Raw genomic sequence first — 20,997 nt, 5'->3', positions numbered from 1 at the left:
GGCTAAGGTAAGAGAATCACTTGAACCCAGTAGGCGGAGGCTGCAGTGAGCTGACATCACGCCACTGCATTCCAGCCAAGACGACAGGGCAAGACTCTGTCTTTATAAAAAAAAAAAAAAAAAAAAAAGGATATGATGCTATAAAAAAGGATTGTTGTAAGAATTTGAAGGATTCGACATGTAAAATGGAAGCTAAACATCTATAAATAGTAGAACTTGATTTAATATACAAGGGTCTCCTACAATAAACGAACCTGACAAGTAAGGGCCCCAAAAGTTTCCATTTAATTAAAACTCCACTAAGGAAGTTACACACACAAATTAACTTTATTATGCAGCGAGCAGTCTCCTGGAGGAGCCGGAAAAGTAATCTGACCGCGGTCCAAGGAGTTCCTTGTACTTCACTCCTGGCTGTTGTGTATCCATCTGTGATCCATCCCCAGGGAGAGATTAAATTTAAACGGATTGGAGAGAGAAGGAAAGATCCTTCCTTCCGATAAAAACACATCCAGCATCATCTCCCTCCCCTAGAAATCAAGGGCTTTCAACATGTGCTTTGGAGAATTTTAACAGGTTTTATAGCCTGAACCAGAGCTAAAGAGCAATTCATTAAGAATTTTAGTGTTTCTTAAAATATTCAATAAAATAAAATACTGTCTTAGGGCTATATCCTGACCTACAATATTTTATAAAGGCCAGAATAAACCTGATACCAAAATCAGATAAATATTTATATATCTTCTCCCTCATGAACTAAGGTACAAAAATCAGCAACAATGTATCACCAAATTATTCCAACAATATATAAAAAGAAGTGGATGGGATACAAAAGCAACCCATATACAAATCTCAACTCTCTCTCTCCAAAATCCAATTTTTTTTTTCCTAAAGGATAAATTAACCAGATCTGGAAATTAATGAATTTGCAGACTGAAAAATTTTCACCAACTTTATACTGCACTGTACAGCTATAAATTTACATAATGCAGGACTACTTTTTAACAATAATATAGAAATCAGGGGAAATCAATTTTTAAAAAACAAGATGAAGCCAAAGGCAGTATTCAAAATATACTCCATGGCCAGGAGCTCACGCCTGTAATCCCAACACTTTGGGAGGCCCAGGAGGGAGGATGGCTTGAGCCTAGGAGTTCGAGACTAGCCTGGCCAATACGGCAAGCCATCATCTCTACAAAAAAATTTACAAATTAGCCAAGTGTGATGGTGCATGCCTGTAGTCCTACCTATACCAGATAGGCTGAGATGGGAGGCTCACTTGGGCACAGGAGTACAAGGTTGCAGTGAGCTATGACTGCACCACTGCACTCAGCCAAGGTGACTCTGTCTCCAAAATAAAATAAAATTGAAATTAATAAAAATTTAAATTTAAAAAACGCACTCCATTAGGCCCTGCAAAGCGAGTAGATGCTGTGAGGATTCTAGCAGCCTTAATGAGTGCATACACACAAGGAAAGAACCACAGCTATTCATTTCTCTTGTGAAATTCTTCAGCCAGCCCACAATTTGCCCAATTACATAGCTCTGTTAGTTTAAGTACACAACTTTGTGCCCCAAACTTAAGAATTTCACAGTTACAAATTTCTACGGGCAGGGTTTCCATATGACAAAGATATTTGTGTATACTTGATTAAGTCTTCATTATAAGCATCTGTTGAATATGCTTTGAGCAATTTCTTTATGCTGTTTTCTCTCACTTTTATAATGATCTTCCAAATCAGAAAAAAAATGTCAAAATATAAAATTAAGACATCATCTTTTAGGAATTCTTCTATAGAGCAGGCCTGAGTTTCAACATGCATGTCAGAAAATGTATGCAAATAAAATGTATTCCGGTATGAGACCCTCAGTTGCCTACAGACTTCAATCAACTAACTCATTTGGGGAGTTGTTCATTCCCTCTTAGTCTTTTCAAGTCTTATTAGTCTTTACACAATCCACTGACATGGACAGCTGTAAAAGTTACACTTGCTGCTCTAGCGCTGACTAGACAAATTTGTAGTGATTATCATATTACCTGAACTATCGTTCCAAGTTTGTCTGAAAGCAACACAAAAACCTATAGCTACATGTCCTATAAAATTAAGGTTCCTCATAAAATGACCATACTCTTGAGGTCATAAAATAATAAAAGTACTTATTTGCCATTAAAATCACAGAACTTTAAGAGACTGCAAAGACTCTAGAGGTCATCAACAACTGAGAAAAGTTGAAGTTCAAAAATCAAAAAGTAATTTTTTTCACAATCAAATAGTAGTTGAATAGCAAAATCCAACATTCGAATCCATCTCCTAACTCCTTGTTCCGTAGTCTCCTAGTTTTTCATCATGCCATACACAGCTTACCAAAATCTTTATTTTTAATTTAAATCACAGGAAAGGCAAATGCTGTAATGAATCTGCAAATATTTACAAGAGTGAAGAAGTAAGCCCACTAAATTCAGTGAGACGAGTATAATGCGAAATAATCCCAAGGCTCATTTTTCTCAGTTTCTCAGAATTGACAGGATAACAACAAAAGGAAGGGAAGAAATTTCGCAAGACTAACTCTCAAAAAGAATAGCTATTTGCAGAATGAATCACAACTATTAATCTTTTCTTGAAAAATACATGACAGCAAGGTGTTTTCCCTGTCTCTAACTATAAAAGACCAGCTGCCAAAGGGCTATTCAATGAAAACATGACATAGCATCATTAAGACATGCACTCTTTCAACCTGAGAAGGCTTATTGAAAGGTAAGGAAAAAAAGATATGCAATCTTCTGAAAACGTTAAACTACAAGACAGTCACGTTAACAAAAGTACAGCTAAGCCCGACAATGCAGGTCACATTATCTCAAGTATATGCAAAAGTAGTAAAATGGAGACACTCTAGGGTAGGAGGCCTGAAGTAAATTGCACTAACCCCTTTGTCCACCCCCACCCATACAAAATGTCTTTGAAGTATTTTGTGGGGTATCTTGATTTTATTTTTAAAATACATATAGGCCAGGCACAATGGCTGACACTTATAATGGCATGGTGGGAGGACAGCTTGAGGCCAGGAGTGTGAGATCAGCCTGGGCAACACAGCAAGGCTCCATTTCTACAAAAAAAAAATTTCTTTTAATTAGCCGGGCATAGTGGCATGTGCCTGTAGTTCCAGCTATTTGGGAGGCTGAGACAGGAGGATTGCTTGAACCCAGGAGTTTGGGCCTACCGTGAGCTATGTCATACCACTGCACTCCAGCCTGGAGGACAGAGCATGACAATCAATCAATCAATAATAAATAATTAGTAATTGATTAATTGGTGACAAATAGGTAAATACTGAGTTAAAATTCATGTAAAATTTACGTTACACCATAATATCTGTCTTCACAATACGAAAGCCAAGCCTTCAGATAAACGAAAAACTGCCCCTGATAAACCCATACCTCCCCCAGCAATACTCACACCTACTGTGAGGAACATACTGGAAGACCACTACAAATAGCAACGTGAGAGACAGACAGCCATCAGGCACCAGGCAGACAAGGGACCCACGAAGGAGCTCCTATATGAAGACCCCAGTCTAGTGTCTCTTCCTCACCTCCCACCCTCTCTTTGAGCTCCCTCTCTCTTCTGCCCTCTACAGGAAATGAGCTGATACTACAATAAAGGGGTCTGAGACAAGGCAACAGAAGTTCACCTCTATCAATGGAAAACATAAAAGTCTCACTACTACAATGAAATATTTGCCTGCCTCTACTTAGACTTTATACCAAAGTTCAAAGTTAACACCATTAATCACCATGCACACAAGCATGACTACCCAAGTCATGATTAACTAGTCACTTCCTGATTGCAAACGAAGTAGAATTTTCCCAATATCATTGACAATGACTATTAGAAAGTGTTGAAAATCCCTTACAATCACTCTTTCAAAGATGTTTTAAGACAAAATTTAAAGTAAAAGAAAAATTTTATTCACTAACATTTGTCTAAGATTCTAATATAAACATAATTCTATGTTGTGATTAAAAGAAAATTATTCAGCTTAAAAAAAAAAACTAGTGACAAACGTGATTAGAGTTTTGTTTTGTTCATTTTGAGATTGAGTTTCACTCTGCCACCCAGGTTGAAGTGCAGTGGTACCATCTCAGTTCACATAAACTCCTCCTCCTGGGTTCAAGCAATTCTCCTGCCTCAGCCTCCCAAGCAGCTGGGATTACGGGCGTGTGCCACCACACCCAACTAATTTTTGTACTTTTAGTAGAGACGGGGTTTGAGATCTGTGGGGTTTCACCACATTGGCCAGGCTGGTCTCGAACTCCTGACCTTAGGTGATTCACTCGCCTTGGCCTCCCAAGGTGCTGGAATTATGGGCGTGAGCCACTGCACCCTGCCATGGTTAGAGTTTTTATCAGGTATTTGTTCTGGTATCAGGTTCTTTTATCAGGTATTTGTTCTGACTCAAAATTAATATAAACCATCTTTCTCAAAACTTCTAATATAAAGGTAACGCCAATTCACAAGAGAGTAAATTATGCTTCTGCAAAAGTAAAATCAAAGCTGTTTTTTTGTTTACTATAAGCAGTCATAGAAAGAAACAAAGCTGTTTTATACTTATTTTCCATTGACAAAATTAACCCCATACTTAACAATCACTTATTCAGGAAAAAAAGTGTAAAGAGTATATAAGCAAGCCATACGGTTTTAATGTTTCCTAATCTCCTAATTTATTATTTAGAATGTTAAAACTTATTTCTCGGGTTCAAAAAAAATCCTTTAAAAATCTTTTACCATAATGCCTTATCAGTATTACCCAACCACCAAAGAGTAAACTCATATTATGTCAACACAGTACTTTAAAAAGGCAAGTGAGTGACACACTTCTGCACTTGAAAATCGGTCAAATTCCCATCACTGAAGATTACACATGTAAGAAATAGATGGGGTATTTTTAAAACAAAACAGAAAACAAAAAACTTCACATGCTGTGTTGAAACAACTGGCTTTCCTATTGGAGGGGTATAGGGAAGAAATCAGGTCACTACCCTACCAAATACAAAATCCCATATGAATTCAAGATTAGATTCTAAATGCTTGCTTTCATTAATTTTAAACTATTAGATATAAAAAGACAGTATTTTTGCAATTTAAGGTGAGACCTTCTTAAGCAAGACACTAGATGCTAATACCCAAAAGCCAGAAAGTTTAACATTTCTGTACAAAGTATGGTATATACCATTTTAAAAAGTTAAACAGCAGACAAAATACAGAAAATATATTTTCAATGTGTCCTGCACTTAAAGTTACTATTACAAAGGGCTTACAAACAAACAAACAAAAAAAAAAAAACCAAGAGCAAAATGGGTAAGTTAATAGGAAATTCTAAGAAAAGGATGTAAACATGTGAGAAAACAGTAAAATTCCCTGGTGCTAAAGGAAATTAAGGAATGATGATGTAGCACTTTTTGAGTATATCCAAATGGACAAGAGAAAATAATAAGTAGATAACCCAGTATTCACAAGAGAGAAATAAATTATCTTTTTTTAGGGCAATTTGTAAATAATAAAACATAGGTTGTACACATTTCTTTTGCTCTAAGCTACTCATAGCTTCCATACACAAGAATAGAACTTTAGAGATGCTACAGCACTAGTTATTTACAGCAGAAAATTTGAGAAAATATTCTTTTCATTAAAGGAATAAAGTTATGATAGTTTCATATGATATTATGGACATGCAATAACAATTACAGGACTTCTCACTAGTTGCAAACTGAAATTCTGACTCAATCTGACACTGAACCCCAATACAACTAGCCACATTCAAAGTTCTGTCCCCACTCCTTGAATGATCTGTTATAACACAACAGACATGCTGCCAGCCCTCAAATCTGGCTTATATTAAGCATTCCATCTCCCTGACTTCATCAGCAATGAATATCAAAATGGGCTAACCAACCCAAATGGGCTTCCAAATTTTCCCGTAAAAAAATAAAGTAGATATACGCAATGATTCATTTGAGAAGATTCTCATCAGACCCTCTGCAGTATAAAAGGAAAAAAAAATTGAAACAATTAGTCTCCCTTATTTTTTATTCCTTTTAAAGTAAGTGGCAGATATCAATAAGTATACTTTGTCTGTAATCATTTCAGCAATGCAGTATATGTGCTGTAGTATAATCCCATTTTTAACAGAAATATTTTTTATATATGTGGTACATGCTCCACTTGCATAATGACACTTTTCTTGGAGTAATAAAAAAGAGTCTTGCTCTGTTGCCCAGGCTGGTCTCAAACTCCTGGGCTCAAGTCATCAATCCTTCTGCCTCGGCCTCCCAAATTGTTGGGATTACAGGCATGAGACACCACACGGAATTTGGTGGTGGTGGTGGTGGTGGTGGTGGTTGTTGTTGTTGTTCTGGAGATAGGGTCTTGCTCTGTCGCCCAGGTTGGAGTGCAGTGGCATGATCACGGCTCACTGCAGCCTCAAACTCCTGTGCTCCAGTGATCCTCCCACCTCAGCCTCCTGAATAGCTGGGAACACAGATACATGCCACCACAACCAGCTAAAAATTTTTTTCATCAGCAGACAAAGCTATAAATGAGACAAAAATAGATCGCTTGAATTGGCACTACTGTCTGTGTTCATAAAGGAAGTGACAACTAACTATACAGAAGAGTTATTTCAAAATACTGGAAATAGGTTACTTTATTTATTCATTCATTTATTCATCCATTCATTCATTTATTGAGACAGAGTCTCGCTCTATTGTCCTGGCTGGAGTGCAGTGGTACAATCTAGGCTCACTGCAACCCCCACCTCCCAGGTTCAAGCAGTTCTCCTGCCTCAGCCTCCCAAGTAGCTGGGATTACAGGCATGCGCGGCCATGCCCAGCTAATATTTATATTTTTAGTAGAAATAGGGTTTCACCACGTTGGCCAGGCTGGTCTTGAACTCCTGACCTCAAGTGATCTGCCCACCTCTGCCTCCCAAAGTGCTGGAATTACAGGCATGAGCCACCATGCCCAGCCAAAATAGGTTACTTTAGACATCCCAAAAGGTCAGAGGCAACAATCTCATTTCTCCCTCCCCTTTTACTGTTGAGATGCTCCACAATCCCAAATGAGAACAAGAAGATACAGTTACAGAAACAGAAATGAGAAAGGGGTGAAGGGGAGACGGGGACGGAGAGAAGGAGGGGTCTGCAGTATTGAACTGGTCCCAAGAATCCAGGGTGTGTATTTAGGTGGCTGAGCAAACAGTTGGGTGAGGTCAAAGGTATCTCGTGCGTACAATGTGCCTTTCACTTTTTAACAGGAGCCACAGGTTATTCTGTGACTATGTAGTCAGGCAAGGAGGATTTCCCACTTCTGCACTAACAACAGTCGGAAGCCGCAATCTCCGCTCAGGTGCTTGGCTACATTTTGCCTTAAAGGACAGGTGAAGTTGTGTGGTTACCTCAGCCCCACTAAGGACTGAGAAAGACGTTTGCCCCACATTATGGAGCAGATTTCACCACAGAGGTGAAAATCCTACCCCCTCCCACAACAAACATTCTATTTAGGGGAGGCCAAACCACAGTGCTCTGGTTTGAACATTTGTGTCCCCTCCAACATTTGTGTCCCCTCCACAATTCATGCTGACACTTAATCCCCAATGCAACAGTAGAGAGAGGAGGGGCCTTTAAAGGAGATTAGCCTTGGAAAAGGGCCCTCTGCCCCCCACCACGTGAGGGTTTAGCTGCAAGGCACCAACCTAGCAGCAGAATCCAGGCCCACACCAGACACCAGCACCTAGTTTGGACTTCCCAGCCTTCAGAATCGTGAGAAATAAATCTGTTGTTTTATAAATCACCCAACTTCAGGTATTTTCTTAAAGCAACACGAATGAACTAAGACACATAGCAAACCAGCATGAAACATCTAGGAAAGTAGGAACACGAGAACACAGCACACCATGCTAGGGACGCCTGGGTCCGCGGTTGGTTCTCAGAACTGGCATTGAGACGGAACACCCAGAGCAAAGGACCCATTAGGCAAAGGCCCAGAAGGAAGAAGGCAAGAGCAGATGGGGGCGTCTTGCTGAAAAAGCTGAGACTCTGGACTGCCTCATACAGGATATGGGTCTTACTACAGACAATGCCCTCGAATATTTTCTACTCTACTCTTTCTCTGTCTTTAAAGCCAATTTTAACCTACGAAGAAATACAACCTCCTCTTCTCCCACTCTTGCCCCACCATCGAACACAAACACACATATTCTAGACTAACCATCCTATATGATACATGCATGTATGATTTTAAGGAAAACACTTCTAATAAGATAGCTGGAGGGAATAATCAAGCTTTTATAAGCACCACTAGTCCTGGGAAAGCTGATACTAGATCCATCTAGTCAGACAGAAAGAATTCCATTTTTGTTTTTATTTTATTTTAGAGATGGTGTCTCACTGTATTGCCCAGGCTGGTCTGGAACTCCTGGCCTCAAGGGATCCTCCTGTCTATGGGTCCCCGCAAAGTGCTGGGATTACAGGTGTGAGCCACCTCACATGGCCTCAGAATCCCATTTTTAATAAGCTCCACAGCACATCACTTTACCTCATTAAAATACCTCATTAACATGGAAGAAAAGCCTGGCAACACAGGGAGACCCCATCTCTACACAATTTAAAAATTAACCAGGCACAGTGGCACTCATCTGTGGCTCCAGCTACCGGAGAGGCTGAAGTGAGAGGATCGCCTAAGCCCAGAAGGTCCAGGCTGCAGTGACTGAGCTGTGTTCGCACCCCTGCACTGCACTCCAGCCTGGGTGACAGAGTGAGACCCTGTCTCAAAAACAGGGAGCAGAAGAGGTCAGGACGAGGATGGGTGACAGAGTAAGACCCTGTCTCAAAATAATGGGGTAGAAGGGGTCAAAGAGAGGAAGCTGATTGCCACTTCAGACAAAGTACTGCTAATTTTATAAGTAAAATGTTCAGAGCACACTGTAGCATAAAACATAAAACCAGAACAAGTACAAATGGGGGTGCTCAGTAAATAGTAATGATTGATATATCTGAACAAAAATTTACAAATGGACGTAAAGTAACACTTCAGCTAGCAAGAAGCAACTCACTCTCTTTCTTTTGTTTAAGGGATCACCTCCTTAAACAAAATTACCGACTACTGAAATGTAGGTAAAGTTTTTATTACATAAAATGAAGTTGACAACTAAGTGCAATTAGCCCTCTGGACTGGATCCTAGAATAGAAAGAGGACACTAATTGAAAAACTGGTGAACAGCAAATCAAGTCTGAAGTTTAGTTAAAGTCAACATTGGTTCATTTTGACAAACGCATCACAGTGATGTTAGCAAAGAGGATGAGGTGAGGGGTACACTCTCTGTACTATCTTTGCAGTTTTTGATAAATCTAAAGTTATTTTAAAATAAAAAGTTTACGTTAAAGAATGACTGAACCAGAGAGCTGCTCAACAAATGATGAAGGGATCAACCGTATCAAGTACTACTGAGGAATCTAGCAAGATAAGCGTCCACCTGATTTATATTAATTAAAATGCTGAAATCCCAGGAGTACTGGGAGAGAAGGGAGTGCAGGGAATCACAGGAACTTTGTTGCAGAGCTGCAGAAGGCCTCAGTGCTTCCCTCTGTCCCACAGGTCCTGTGATATCCGCTCCTCTTGCCCTACAAGTATCACAGTCCTATTGCCATCAACCACCTTGTGCAACCTCAGTAGTGCTTCGGAATGTTCTAGAATGAATCAGAAGACCCCCCCCCCCCCAGTTTTCCCTAAACTTCAGGAATGCACCCTAAACTACTGAATTCAGTATGATATTCAATAAAGTGGGAGCAGGGGACAGAAAACACCCCATGCACTGTACTCTTAAATCCTATGCAAGATTCTACACATAAAGGATCTCTCTGTACATGCCACATGGAATGTTTTCTTAAGCTTGCTGGAAAATATTCCCTATCTCTGTCAAAGAAATGGGGAAAGGATAAGTCAGGAGGAGAGCAGAACCAAAGTTGGCAGGCTGCTAGGGTTCACCCTCCTACACACTGACCCGCCAGCAACTCCGTGCAAGTTCATGGAGAAGGGAAGGGAAGAGAGGAAAGGTGTCAGCTGACTTGAGCTGGAGAGAGAGAAAAACACAAAGGCGACAGCTGGTGAGAGCCTCCCACCCCCACCCCAAGAGGAGAAAGGGAGGAAACCTGAAACCACTTCAAGAGGAAAAAGAGGCAATCCCATTGCAGCTGGCTGCCTCTCCGGGGTTCCAGCAGAGGCGGCGGGCTGGGAGGCAGCCCCAGCCTGCTGGGAAAGCCCCGGGGAACTGAGCTGCTGGAGAGGGCTCCGAGAGCTCTCCTGGGTTCTGAGACAGCAGTGAATTCAAGGAGACAAGGATGCTCTGAAGGCAAAAGGATAAAAAAAATGGATCAGTGCATCTGGTCTCCCTGTCAACAAACGTATCCTTCTGATGCCACCTCTTTCACGACCCAAGAATCTTTTGAATCCGTGGCAGTAGCACAAGACAACGTCCTTGACAATCACTGTGCCCATTCCAACAAAATGCAGTTTTCTAGCATCAGTGAGCGACAGGACTGTAAAAAGCGTGTTCGGTGCTGAGCTGTTCTTCCGACTCCCGCCCCCATCTCCCACTCCCACTCCTCCTACCTGTCAGCTCCCAGGGCAGCCCAACTTTCACACCAAATTGTTCTGAGGCTTCCAAAGGCCTCCCTCAGCAGCCTCTTCTATATCATGTGAACAACAAATCACGTTCCCTCCCCTCTTTTCCTACTGATGCAGACAGAATGTTCATTCTGAACAACAAAAAACTGACATATATCTTTTGAGATCTAGACTTCACAGCATAAGAAAATTGATAAAGCCTACTAATTATACCCAGTAGGGTAAACAGTGGTTAAATTTTTTTTAATGTGAAGCTCGACTAAAGTCTACTTAACACAAAACTATCACTATCAACAATAAGGTAGGCAGGTAATGTTGGTGTCTCAACTAACTCGAGTTCAACTTTTAACAGAAGTACAAAAGCAAAGAATTTGTTTACACTAGACTTTTTCTCCCTAAAACAAATATTACAGCTTATTGGAACTGACCTATTTGTGGGTGAGCAGACCAACAGGCTAACAGACTATACTCAATACTACATCTCTAAAGGCAGTAAAATGCCAAACCTACAAATTGCCTATGGAAAAGTTAACTGCTATGTCTCCATAAGCCAAAAATTTTCTTTTCCCCCCGAGAGAGAGAGAGTCTCTGTTGCCCAAGCTGGAGTGCAGTGGTGCGATCACAACCGACTGCAGCTTCAACTTCCTGGGCTCAAGTAATCCTGCCACCTCAGCCTCCCTAGGAGCTGGGACTACAGGCATGCACCACCACATCTGGCTAAGCTCTTTTATTTCTTGTAGTGGTAGAGTCTCACTATGCTGCCCAGTCTGGTCTTGAACTCCTGAGCTCAAGCAATCCTCCTGCCTCAGCCTCCCAAAGTGCTGGGATTACAGACATGAGCCACTGCACCCGGCCTATTTTTATTTATAAAAAGAAAATTCTGGGTAAGGAAGAAAGGGAATATCTAATTCTCATTTGTGTGGGGTTTTTAAGACCCCAATACATGCAGAAGCGACAGTCTCTGTGCAGAGGAGTGCAGCCATCTACAAATGGACCACAGAACAAACAGAATGCCCTGCTGTCGGCACAAAAACTCTTCCCATGCTGGTCGGTGCCACTGTGATACCCGCTTCCATGGAGCAGAAGATCCTGGGATCATACTGTCCCTTATCGTGTATGGATTCAGTAGACACTACTGAGAAATCTCTTACAGTTTAACAGAAGTTAATGAAGCACATACAACACAGAAAAATGAACAAAAGTTGATAAAAACTTCAAAAGACCATTACTGGTTTTTGTAAACTCACGGGATGACTCCAGATTTTGCAAGCATTAGAACATAAAATACCTCAAAATTTCTTAAAACATACAATATAACAATAAGGTAAATTCATAACAAGTAGGTTCAGTGACAATACTTAGAAGCAATAGACAATCCCATCCCATTGCCTGGCACAGGAACTGCCTATTTAGTTTTCAAGGTGTTTGTACTTCTTTTGTCTCAATCTCCCCAGAACAACCTTGGGTGGATGAAAATTCACATGATATCTGCATGCCACTGATGTACAGAGTGAGGAATCTTGGTTCTTCCAAGTTTCCTCCACTCAATTAAACCTCCAAATTACTTGCCTTTGATAACTATTTTTAAAGACAAACTACAAACAATCATAGAGTTTACAAGGGCAGGAACTGGGGTGACATCAGAGGCACTTGCCTCTGACGCTAAATGCCAAGGGGGGACCAAAATCTCAGTAGTCACAATAAATGCTATAATGCAATAATTCAACAAAACAGATTGTTCAGATAGAGATCAACAGATTAACAGACTGATTAATAGGGATTAATCCAATCCACTGCCACAACAGATCTCCAGGTTTGCAGTCCTTGGCTGGATGGCCTCTACACAACATGGCTCCCATAGGTGGTCTCCGTCTCACAGACCCTACAGGCCAAGTTCCTTAGTTTTCAGTTTCCGTGTTCATTAAATGTCCTGGAAGCAGAACTGCATCATAAGATGAATGGCAATTACTCTGACCAAAAAAAATAGAGAATCTCATAGATGATCTAATGTACCACCTCCCAACCAACCAATCCTGGGTTGATCTACCCACATCCAGTACTGTGTGGACGCTTTTTAATACCAGTCACTACTAGGGAGTAAAGCGTCAAGAAGAGATTGCATTCCTTAATTTTGCATTGCTTGCAATTATCTGTAAAAACTAATTTTTCAAAAGAAGAAGGGAAACAATGCAGGCAGGCCTCTCCATGTTGATAGTGAAGAATCTACAATCACCAACAAGGCACAGCAGGCTACAACATCTGAAACTGTGAACCCTACGTTCCTACCACATGCTCCTTCGCTGAAAGCAGGAGCTTTGGAGTCACACAGTCTTGGGTGCCAAGTACCACTCGGCCATTTATTAATACTGCCAAGCCTCAATGTCCTTTTGTATGAAAGGAACATAATATCTAATTCATTAGATTATAAATTCATATGTTGAAGGCCTAATAGTATGCACTGGACTTAGGAAATATTCAATTAAATCTTATCATCATCTTCTCGTTATTATTTTTCCATTGTATCCTTCCCCAAACCAGAAAATCTCTAGGTTCCATGAAAACATGTTCACAGAAAAAACCAAAGGCATGGCAGAGCTCCATGGTAGGCCACGATACTCTTCTGCTGCCGTCTTCAACACCGGGTGAGTGGTTTCCTAAGGAACTAGACACACAACTTGTCAACAGTGTTCATCTTCTTACTTGCACTGCTCCCAACCAACGACCCAACACAGCTTTGTCATCTTGGGAGAGAAGATGGTGATACACCTTCAGATCAGCTTCTTTGATTCACCTAAGAAACATATAACTGAATGTGGGATGCATCTATCCTAATAAGACTCCAACATAAATCAGCACCTGTCACACAGAAGACCACACCTCAATCTCACACTTATCTTTCCGAATAAATTGAAATCTACACTAAATTTCAGGTCCAAAAATCCTATGCCAATTAACAGAGAGCACAGAATCACAAACACAAGTAGCCAAACTCTCCCGTATCTAAAAATCTACTTTCTCGAGCCACAAAGACATCCTAACTAGCCTTGACAGATTGTACATACAGCACTGCCGGTGATGGGCATCTGAACTTGAAGTCACTGTTCCATTTCATATGAAGACTGAACCTGCACATCGGCTGTCTAGAATCAATGCCAAGGCTGGAGGAGGGAGAGGAAAAACAGGGTTGGTCTAGGGGCACATGGAAGCTGTGTGACTGCCCCCACAATCATGCCTGGCTGCAGCCCCCAGATAAGGGCATGGTGGGTCCTCCCCTGCCACCCTTCTCTGCCATATATAGCAGTGCTAGGCACCTGGCACAGACTCCCTTTGCACTCATGGCTGCCTGGAGAATTGCTCAGAGTAACAGCATGTCTCGGCTAGTTAGAAAGATCTCCAGACACTCTGAGCCTGTGAAAGAAGCAACAAACAGCCAGTCCCAAGCCAATCCAGATGACTGCTGGAGCAGCAAAAATCTCAGCTGTGCCAACTAGATCCGTCACCATGCTCCTCGCCGCCTATCTCCCTCTGGACACATGGCTCTCCATGGTGTCCCTTAGAAATAACAATAAATAGCACAACAACTTAATTTTATAGTTAAAATGCAACAAGCCAGACAGTATGTTAGCCATTATCCATGCAAATCTTGAAATATTTTCCATGCAAAATCCCAGTTTTAATACACAGTCACCATGAAGAGGAATTCAACAGTAAGGATACTACATTTACTATCTTAAACATAAAAAAAACTTTTTGTAAGTTAATCCAATATTTGGTCATTTATGATTTACTTTCCAAGATTAAAAAACTGAAAAGCTTCTTTTGTCCCCAAGGGGAGAGACTGGCAGCAGCTTTGAGGTCTGCCTTCCAGCTGTTTTGTTAGGTTTTACAACTGCTATTGCCCAGCAACTAAGTGAGCATAAACAGGCATCGCTTACCAGCACATCATTGGAATCTCTTGATTAAACTTCCAAATTACTTGGCTTTGATATCTATTTTTAATGACAAACTACAAGGAATCACATTTGTTTACAAGGGCTGGAACAGGGGTGAGTATATTATAGGCACTTGCCTCTGACACAAAATTTAAAGGAGGACCAAAATCTCAGTAGTCAAGAGAAATAGTTTAATGTGATAATTGAACAAAGAAACTGCTGCACAAAAATCCAAGATAAGCAAAATGCCAAAATTTTAAATAAAAACAGATTCATCTGAGTGTCCTGTCTGATAAGAGGGAAGATGAGAAACCTTTTCTCCAGATGGTCATCACAATTGCAGGGGACCCGAAGAGCTTCAGTGGACTGCAGGAAGTGGGTGCACACCCAGGAGCTCGGGCACCTAGGACCCTCTGCATCCTCCAACACCCCTTGGACCCTATGGTCCTCCCCAGAACCCAGTCTCTGGCCTGAGTCCAGAAAAATCAACAGCAATAACCTAGCAACCAACCTCATCGTTTTACAAATAAAAACAAGGCTGGTTGTGGTGGCTCACACCTGTAATCTCAGTGCTTTGGGAGGCCAAGGCAGGAGGATCACTTGAGGTCAGGAGTTTGAGACCAGCTTGGGCAACAATGCAAGATCTCGTCTCTACAAAAAATGTTAAAAATTAGCCAGGCTTGGTAGCATGAGCCTGTAGTCCCAGATATTTAGAGGCTGAGGCAGGAGGATCTCTAGAGCCCGAGAGTTGGAGGATGCAGTGTACTATGATCATGCCACTGCACTCCAGCTTGGATGACAGAGCAAGACCCTGTATCCACAAAAGAAAGAAAAGAAAGGAAGTAAAAGGAAGGAAAGGGAGGGAGGGAAAGAGTGAAAGAGAGAGAGAGGGAAGGAGAAAGAGAGAAACATGGAGAAGAAAGGGAAGAAAGAAACGAATACACACACTCTGGGGTGTCGACTATTGGAGGAAAGGCTAGGACAAGAACCTAAGCCTCCCTCCCCAGCGCTTCAGGCATTCCTGGCAATCCTCAGATGAACCATCACCCAAGGAAGACTCAGCAATGCAGACAGGCCTTCTATTGCTTAAAAAATTTTAGCTGGGCACAGCAGCTCACGCCTGTAATCCCAGCACTTTGGGATTACAACTGATTTCAGGAGTTCAATGCTGCAGTGAGCCCTGAGCCATGATCATGCTACTACACTCCATACTATGTAAAGGAAATGGCGCAGTAATTCTTAGAAAGTAATTTAAGAAACAGCTGGGCACGGTGGCTCATGCCTGTAATCCCAGCACTTTGGTAGGCCAAGGTGGGCGGATCACGAGATCAGGAGATCGAGACCATCCTGGCTAACATGGTGAAACCCCGCATCTACTAAGAAAGTACAAAAATCAGCCAGACGTGGTGGCAGGCGCCTGTAGTCCCAGCTACTCGGGAGGCTGAGGCAGGAGAATGGCGTGAACCTGGAAGGCAGAGCTTGCAGTGAGCCGAGATTATGCCACTGCACACCAGCCTGGGCGACAGAGCGAGACTCGGTCTCAAAAAAAAAAAAAAAAAAGAGAGAGAAAGAAAAAAGAAAATAATTAGGAAACACAGAAACCACTAAACAATAACTCTACTATCAAAAATAATTTCTTGACTGGGAACAGTGACTCATACCTGTAATCTCAGCAGGAGGATCACTTGAGGCCAGGAGTTCAGGAACAGCCTGGCCAACAAAGCGAGATTCTGTTTCTACAAAATTAAAAAAAAAAAAAAATTAGCCGGGCATGGCAGCAGAAACCTAGAGTCACCACTACTTGGCAGGCTGAGGCAGGAGGATTGCCTGAGCCCAGGAGCTCAAGTTTATAGTGAGCCATGATCACCCAGCTGCACTCAACCTGGGCAATAGAGTAAGACCTCATCTCTAAATATAATAATAATTTCTTAAAACTATTTTAAAATAGTAACATAACTTATTTATTAAAGCTACGGAAGTCAAATGTCTCAAATTTAAGATTCTAAGTACTTTTGCAAATATGTCCATAAGTAGCCCAAACTTGCAGCTAGTTTCATATCAGGTAGCAATAATCATAAGCATCTGTAATGAAAATTGTCAACTTCACTGATTTCACTCTTTTTTAAAAGATAAAAAATCATGAAAGACGCTCAAAAGAGCAGCTATGTACATACCCAATTTCCTTTCTGTGTTAAGTTTCTAGGTTTCCAGGAATCTCCTCTGAGAAACAGGAATTTATTTACTTCTACTAATGGATCAATTGGAAATAACATAAAACATAAATAAATTTTGGTGACATTTTTACTAAAAGGGAGCCGTATCTCCCTCCAGACAGCTGGAGAATAATCTTTCAGCCATGCCCAGGCCGGACACTCTTGACTACTGCAGTGGACACCCAGGCTGTTGGGGTTCAGGGTCCCATTTCTGCTCCTCAGTCCTTCATTGCGGGGATTAGAAGGCAGAGAAAGCAGCATTGGTTCCTGCTCTCCTATGTGGTTTTCTGGAAACCCTGCTTATCACAGAAACCAAATATCTTCAATTAAAGATACTTGCTTCTGCTTCTGCTGAGATACCGGCTTCTGATAAGATTATAAAGAACAGAAATTTGTACACTGGAAATCAACGTAAAAATCTAATGTACGTTTTCTGACTGGTTTGCTGTTTTGGCTTTTTTTTTCTTTTCCCTTTAGCTTTAGGAATTAGGAATATCATTCCAGTCACGATTCTAAGGCAACTGGGGTGGCAGTGGCTGCAGACAGCCACTCTAGAGACAGACAGCATCTCTGGAGAAGACTAACGTGGCAATTCGTTTCCCACGTGGAAATTTTTCTTGAGGATCTAAGCACCAGCCCAAATCACGCAAGGTTTTGTATTTCAATAAAGAGGCCATTTCTAAATGTTCAAAACATATTCTCCTACTTTAAAAAAAGAAAAGCAAAAATGGATCACTAAATGCAAAATCAAATCCTCATAGTGGTAACTTTTACTGCCATCTTATCTCAACTAAAAATGAAAAGTTCTCATTTTCAACTACTCTTTGCCAATACCCTCTTCACTGAGCTTCAAGGGGCTTCCACGACACCCAGCCCGACTCCCTCCAACTGAGTCACTGAGAGCTGGTGTCATGGTATGCCCATCGTGCCAGGTTCCCTCAGAAGAGCATCTAATCAAAGCTTCCATGACTAACAACGATTTAAAAGCCACTTGTGAAAGATGTCGAAACATGTTCACATACAATGAATAAAGTTTGAAAATGGCTTTTATAGGATGGTTCTGGGGCAGACACTGCAATTGGCTGACTCAGCATCCACTCCTAAGGCCCTCTCTCCCTGCCTTTCTTTGCCTACGGTGGCTGGAAAAGTAAAAATCTTGTCTTCACTGGTCCAGGCTCTCCTCGTAGCTGGGCGTGGTCACACGACAGTTTCCTAACCAAGGAGACCTAAAGCCAGGTAGCCAGGGAGCAGAGAGGGAGTGCAGGAATGAACGTAGGGGTTACCACTGTGACAAGCCTCTTTCCTGTCCAGAACACCATGGAAAAAGTAGAAAATGTGGGAGGAGGTGTCTAGGTCAGCCAGCCATCAAGGGCTGCAATCCACATCTCAGTCACCAGAACCCCTCCATGCTGTATCACTTAGAAAGCTTTGCTCTTGGCCAGGTGTGGTGGCTCACACCTGTAATTCCAGCACTTTGGGAGGGTGAGGCGGGCAGATCACTTGAGGTCAGGAGTTTAAGATCAGCCTGTCCGACACGGCGAAACCCTGTCTCTACTAAAAATACCAAAATTAGCTGGATGTGGTGGCGTGCACCTGTAATCCCAGCTACTCGGGAGGCTACTACTACTACCACCGAGTAGTAGCACTACTGAGGCACTAGAATCACTTGAGCCCAGGAGGCGGAGGTTGCAGGTTGCAGTGAGCCAAGATCGTGCCACTGCACTCCAGCCTGAGCAACAGATCAAGACTTTGTCTCAAAAAAAGAAAAAGAAAAAGGAAAGGAAGCTTTGTTCTCAGTCACCTCCACATCCTCCCCTCCCACCCCTGGCTCCTCTGTAAGCACTCCACACCTCAGATAAAACAGATTTGCCCTGAACTCTGGAATCAAACCCCCTGTAGCAAACTCTTTAAGTAGCAGCATCCCCCTCTGCTCCCACTCTCTCTACCAGCAAAACCCTGGCTCGCCTCCTCCACAACACTGGCCAAGAACCACAAGGAACAGCGAAGCGGCTTCATTCATTCATGAAGACAGACTTGAGCACCTACTCCACGCCAAGGGCCATTCTAGGTGCAGGAACTGCAGCAGTAGAGGTAGGTGACAGTGCCTTCTAATAAAATCCTATGACACTGTAACTCAGGACACAACATTTGGGCTTCCACTGCACTAATCAGTAAGGATGTTCCCCTCATTTGTACTCATCAACACGCAGCGTGCCCCCGGGCCACAGGCCCTTCACAGTGGATGTTACCTTCCTTATCTTTTTAGCACCTGTCAGACCGGAAGCACAACTGGCTGTTAAATACTAACGGCATGCAGCATCACCCATCAACCTGGGGACTGACTTCAATTTCCTCCCACTAGATTTGTCCATTATGTACGTTCCAAATTCTAGTCCTATTCTCTTACTTCACTTCATATACTTTTACTTTTATTTTCCCTTTATCTGTTTCCAAAATTATAAATATAGCAGTCACATGTTCTTATGGTAGACCTTGATGTCCTGACACCAAAAATCATTATGATGAAGTCTAGCATGTAGTTAGATGCTTCCTAACACCACGATTATTTCACAGTATTCTGGAAATGCTAGCCAGTGCAATTAAACAGAGAAATAAATGTTTGCTACAAATACAGAAAGGGGGCAACGTTACTATTTGCACACAATAAAACTGCATACCCAGAAAACCCAAGAAAATAACTTGAATTAATATACAACTACGAGGATTCTTAGTTTTGAAGGTTATAAAAATGAAGTTTATAAAAAATATATAATAAAATAATAAACTATAAATAAACTATAACCAGTTTAAAAGACACAATAAGAAAAAACTGAAAATAGCAATGTAAAGTTTAAATCCCTGGGAAATACTCAGCAAACATATAGAACTTATATGATGCATACAGAACTTTAAAAAGTGACAAAAAAGAAGACAAGTGGAACAGCATTTAATATGTATTGCTGGATATATGTATTTCTTGGATAGTTAGAAGTAACTACGTGAAAGATGTCAATTCCCTCCTAAAATAATACATAAGGCCAGGCGCAGTGGGGCTCACACCTGTAATCTCAGCACTTTGAGAGGCAGGAGGGCAGATCACTTGAGTTCAGGAGTTTCAGACCAGCCTCGGCAACATGGTGAAACCCCATCTCTACTAAAAATACAAAAAGTTAGCCAGACGTGGTGGTGTGCGCCTGTGGTCCCAGCTACTCAGGAGGAGGTGGGAGGATCCCTTGAGCCCAAGAGGCGAAGGTTGCAATAAGCCGAGATGGCACCGCTGCACTCCAGCCTCAGCGACAGAATGAGACCCCCTCTGAAAAAAAGCACACACAGACACACACAGTCTCAATTTAAAAATTAACAGAATTTGTGTTGTTTTCATGGGACGGGTCCACTTTGGCAAAATGAGTCAAAGTCATAAGCTTGGAAAATAAAAGCAGAAAATTCACAAAAATTATGAAAACAAAAAACAATATGAAAGTACCTTTTTAGTATTAAAACAGCTTGGGATTGAAAACAGAAAAAGAGAAAAAACAAATAAAACAGTATATATAATTCAAAAAAGTCAAACATATATTAATCTATGGAAAACAGGACATTTCAAGCAAAAGCAGAAAAGAATGATTATTTTTAAAATAAAATGATGAAGAAATTCCATTTCTAGAAAGCTACAGACACACTTGTAGTACCAACATTACAGTTACATCCTCTTTCTCTCTTTCAACCTCTCTCTCTCTCTCTCTCACACACACACACACACACATGCACACACACACCCTAAGATTAGAGAATACAGGAAAGCTACACAGAAGGCACAATTCACATGTTTACATTTACAGGACAGGAGTGAGGAGTTAGAGGCAGGGAGCCTTATTTCTTCTCTGAACTAATTTTTATAAATGTTAAAGCATTTTAATGTTAATTTGGATTATTCTTGGTAGTGACATAATGTTTATTTTTATTTTATTTTAATTTATTTTTGAGACGGAGTCTCACTCTGTTGCTCAGGCTGGAGTGCAGTGGCACCATCTTAGCTCACTGCAACCTCCGCCTCCTGGGTTCAAGAGATTCTCCTGCCTCGGCCTCCTGAGTAGCTGGGATTACAGGCACACACCACCACGCTCAGCTAGTTTTTGTATTTTTAGTAGAGATGGGTTTTTGCCATGTTGGCCAGGC

At 41.5% G+C, this 20,997-nt stretch overlaps 1 protein-coding gene across 24 annotated transcripts in view; it reads right to left on the bottom strand.

Moving 5' to 3' along the window:
- Positions 1 to 20,997, bottom strand: part of PARD3 (par-3 family cell polarity regulator) — a 724,849-nt gene that overhangs the window by 633,542 nt on the left and 70,310 nt on the right. Inside the window, exon 1 of one of the 24 annotated variants that reach the window (XM_017871525.1) lies at positions 13,739 to 13,774. The exons of the other annotated variants lie outside the window; for them this stretch is intronic. Coding sequence (XP_017727014.1) covers positions 13,739 to 13,759 — 21 coding nt within the window. The 5' untranslated portion in view covers positions 13,760 to 13,774. Of the gene's footprint in view, positions 1 to 13,738; positions 13,775 to 20,997 lie in introns of those variants that run through there. 24 annotated transcript variants of the gene reach the window in all.

This window comes from Rhinopithecus bieti, unplaced genomic scaffold (assembly GCF_001698545.2).
Source record: "Rhinopithecus bieti isolate Rb0 unplaced genomic scaffold, ASM169854v2 scaffold_763, whole genome shotgun sequence".
NCBI classification, from domain to species: domain Eukaryota; kingdom Metazoa; phylum Chordata; class Mammalia; order Primates; family Cercopithecidae; genus Rhinopithecus; species Rhinopithecus bieti.
The sequence above is the reverse complement of the archived record's forward strand: the minus strand, read 5'-3'. Positions and strand labels throughout refer to the sequence as shown.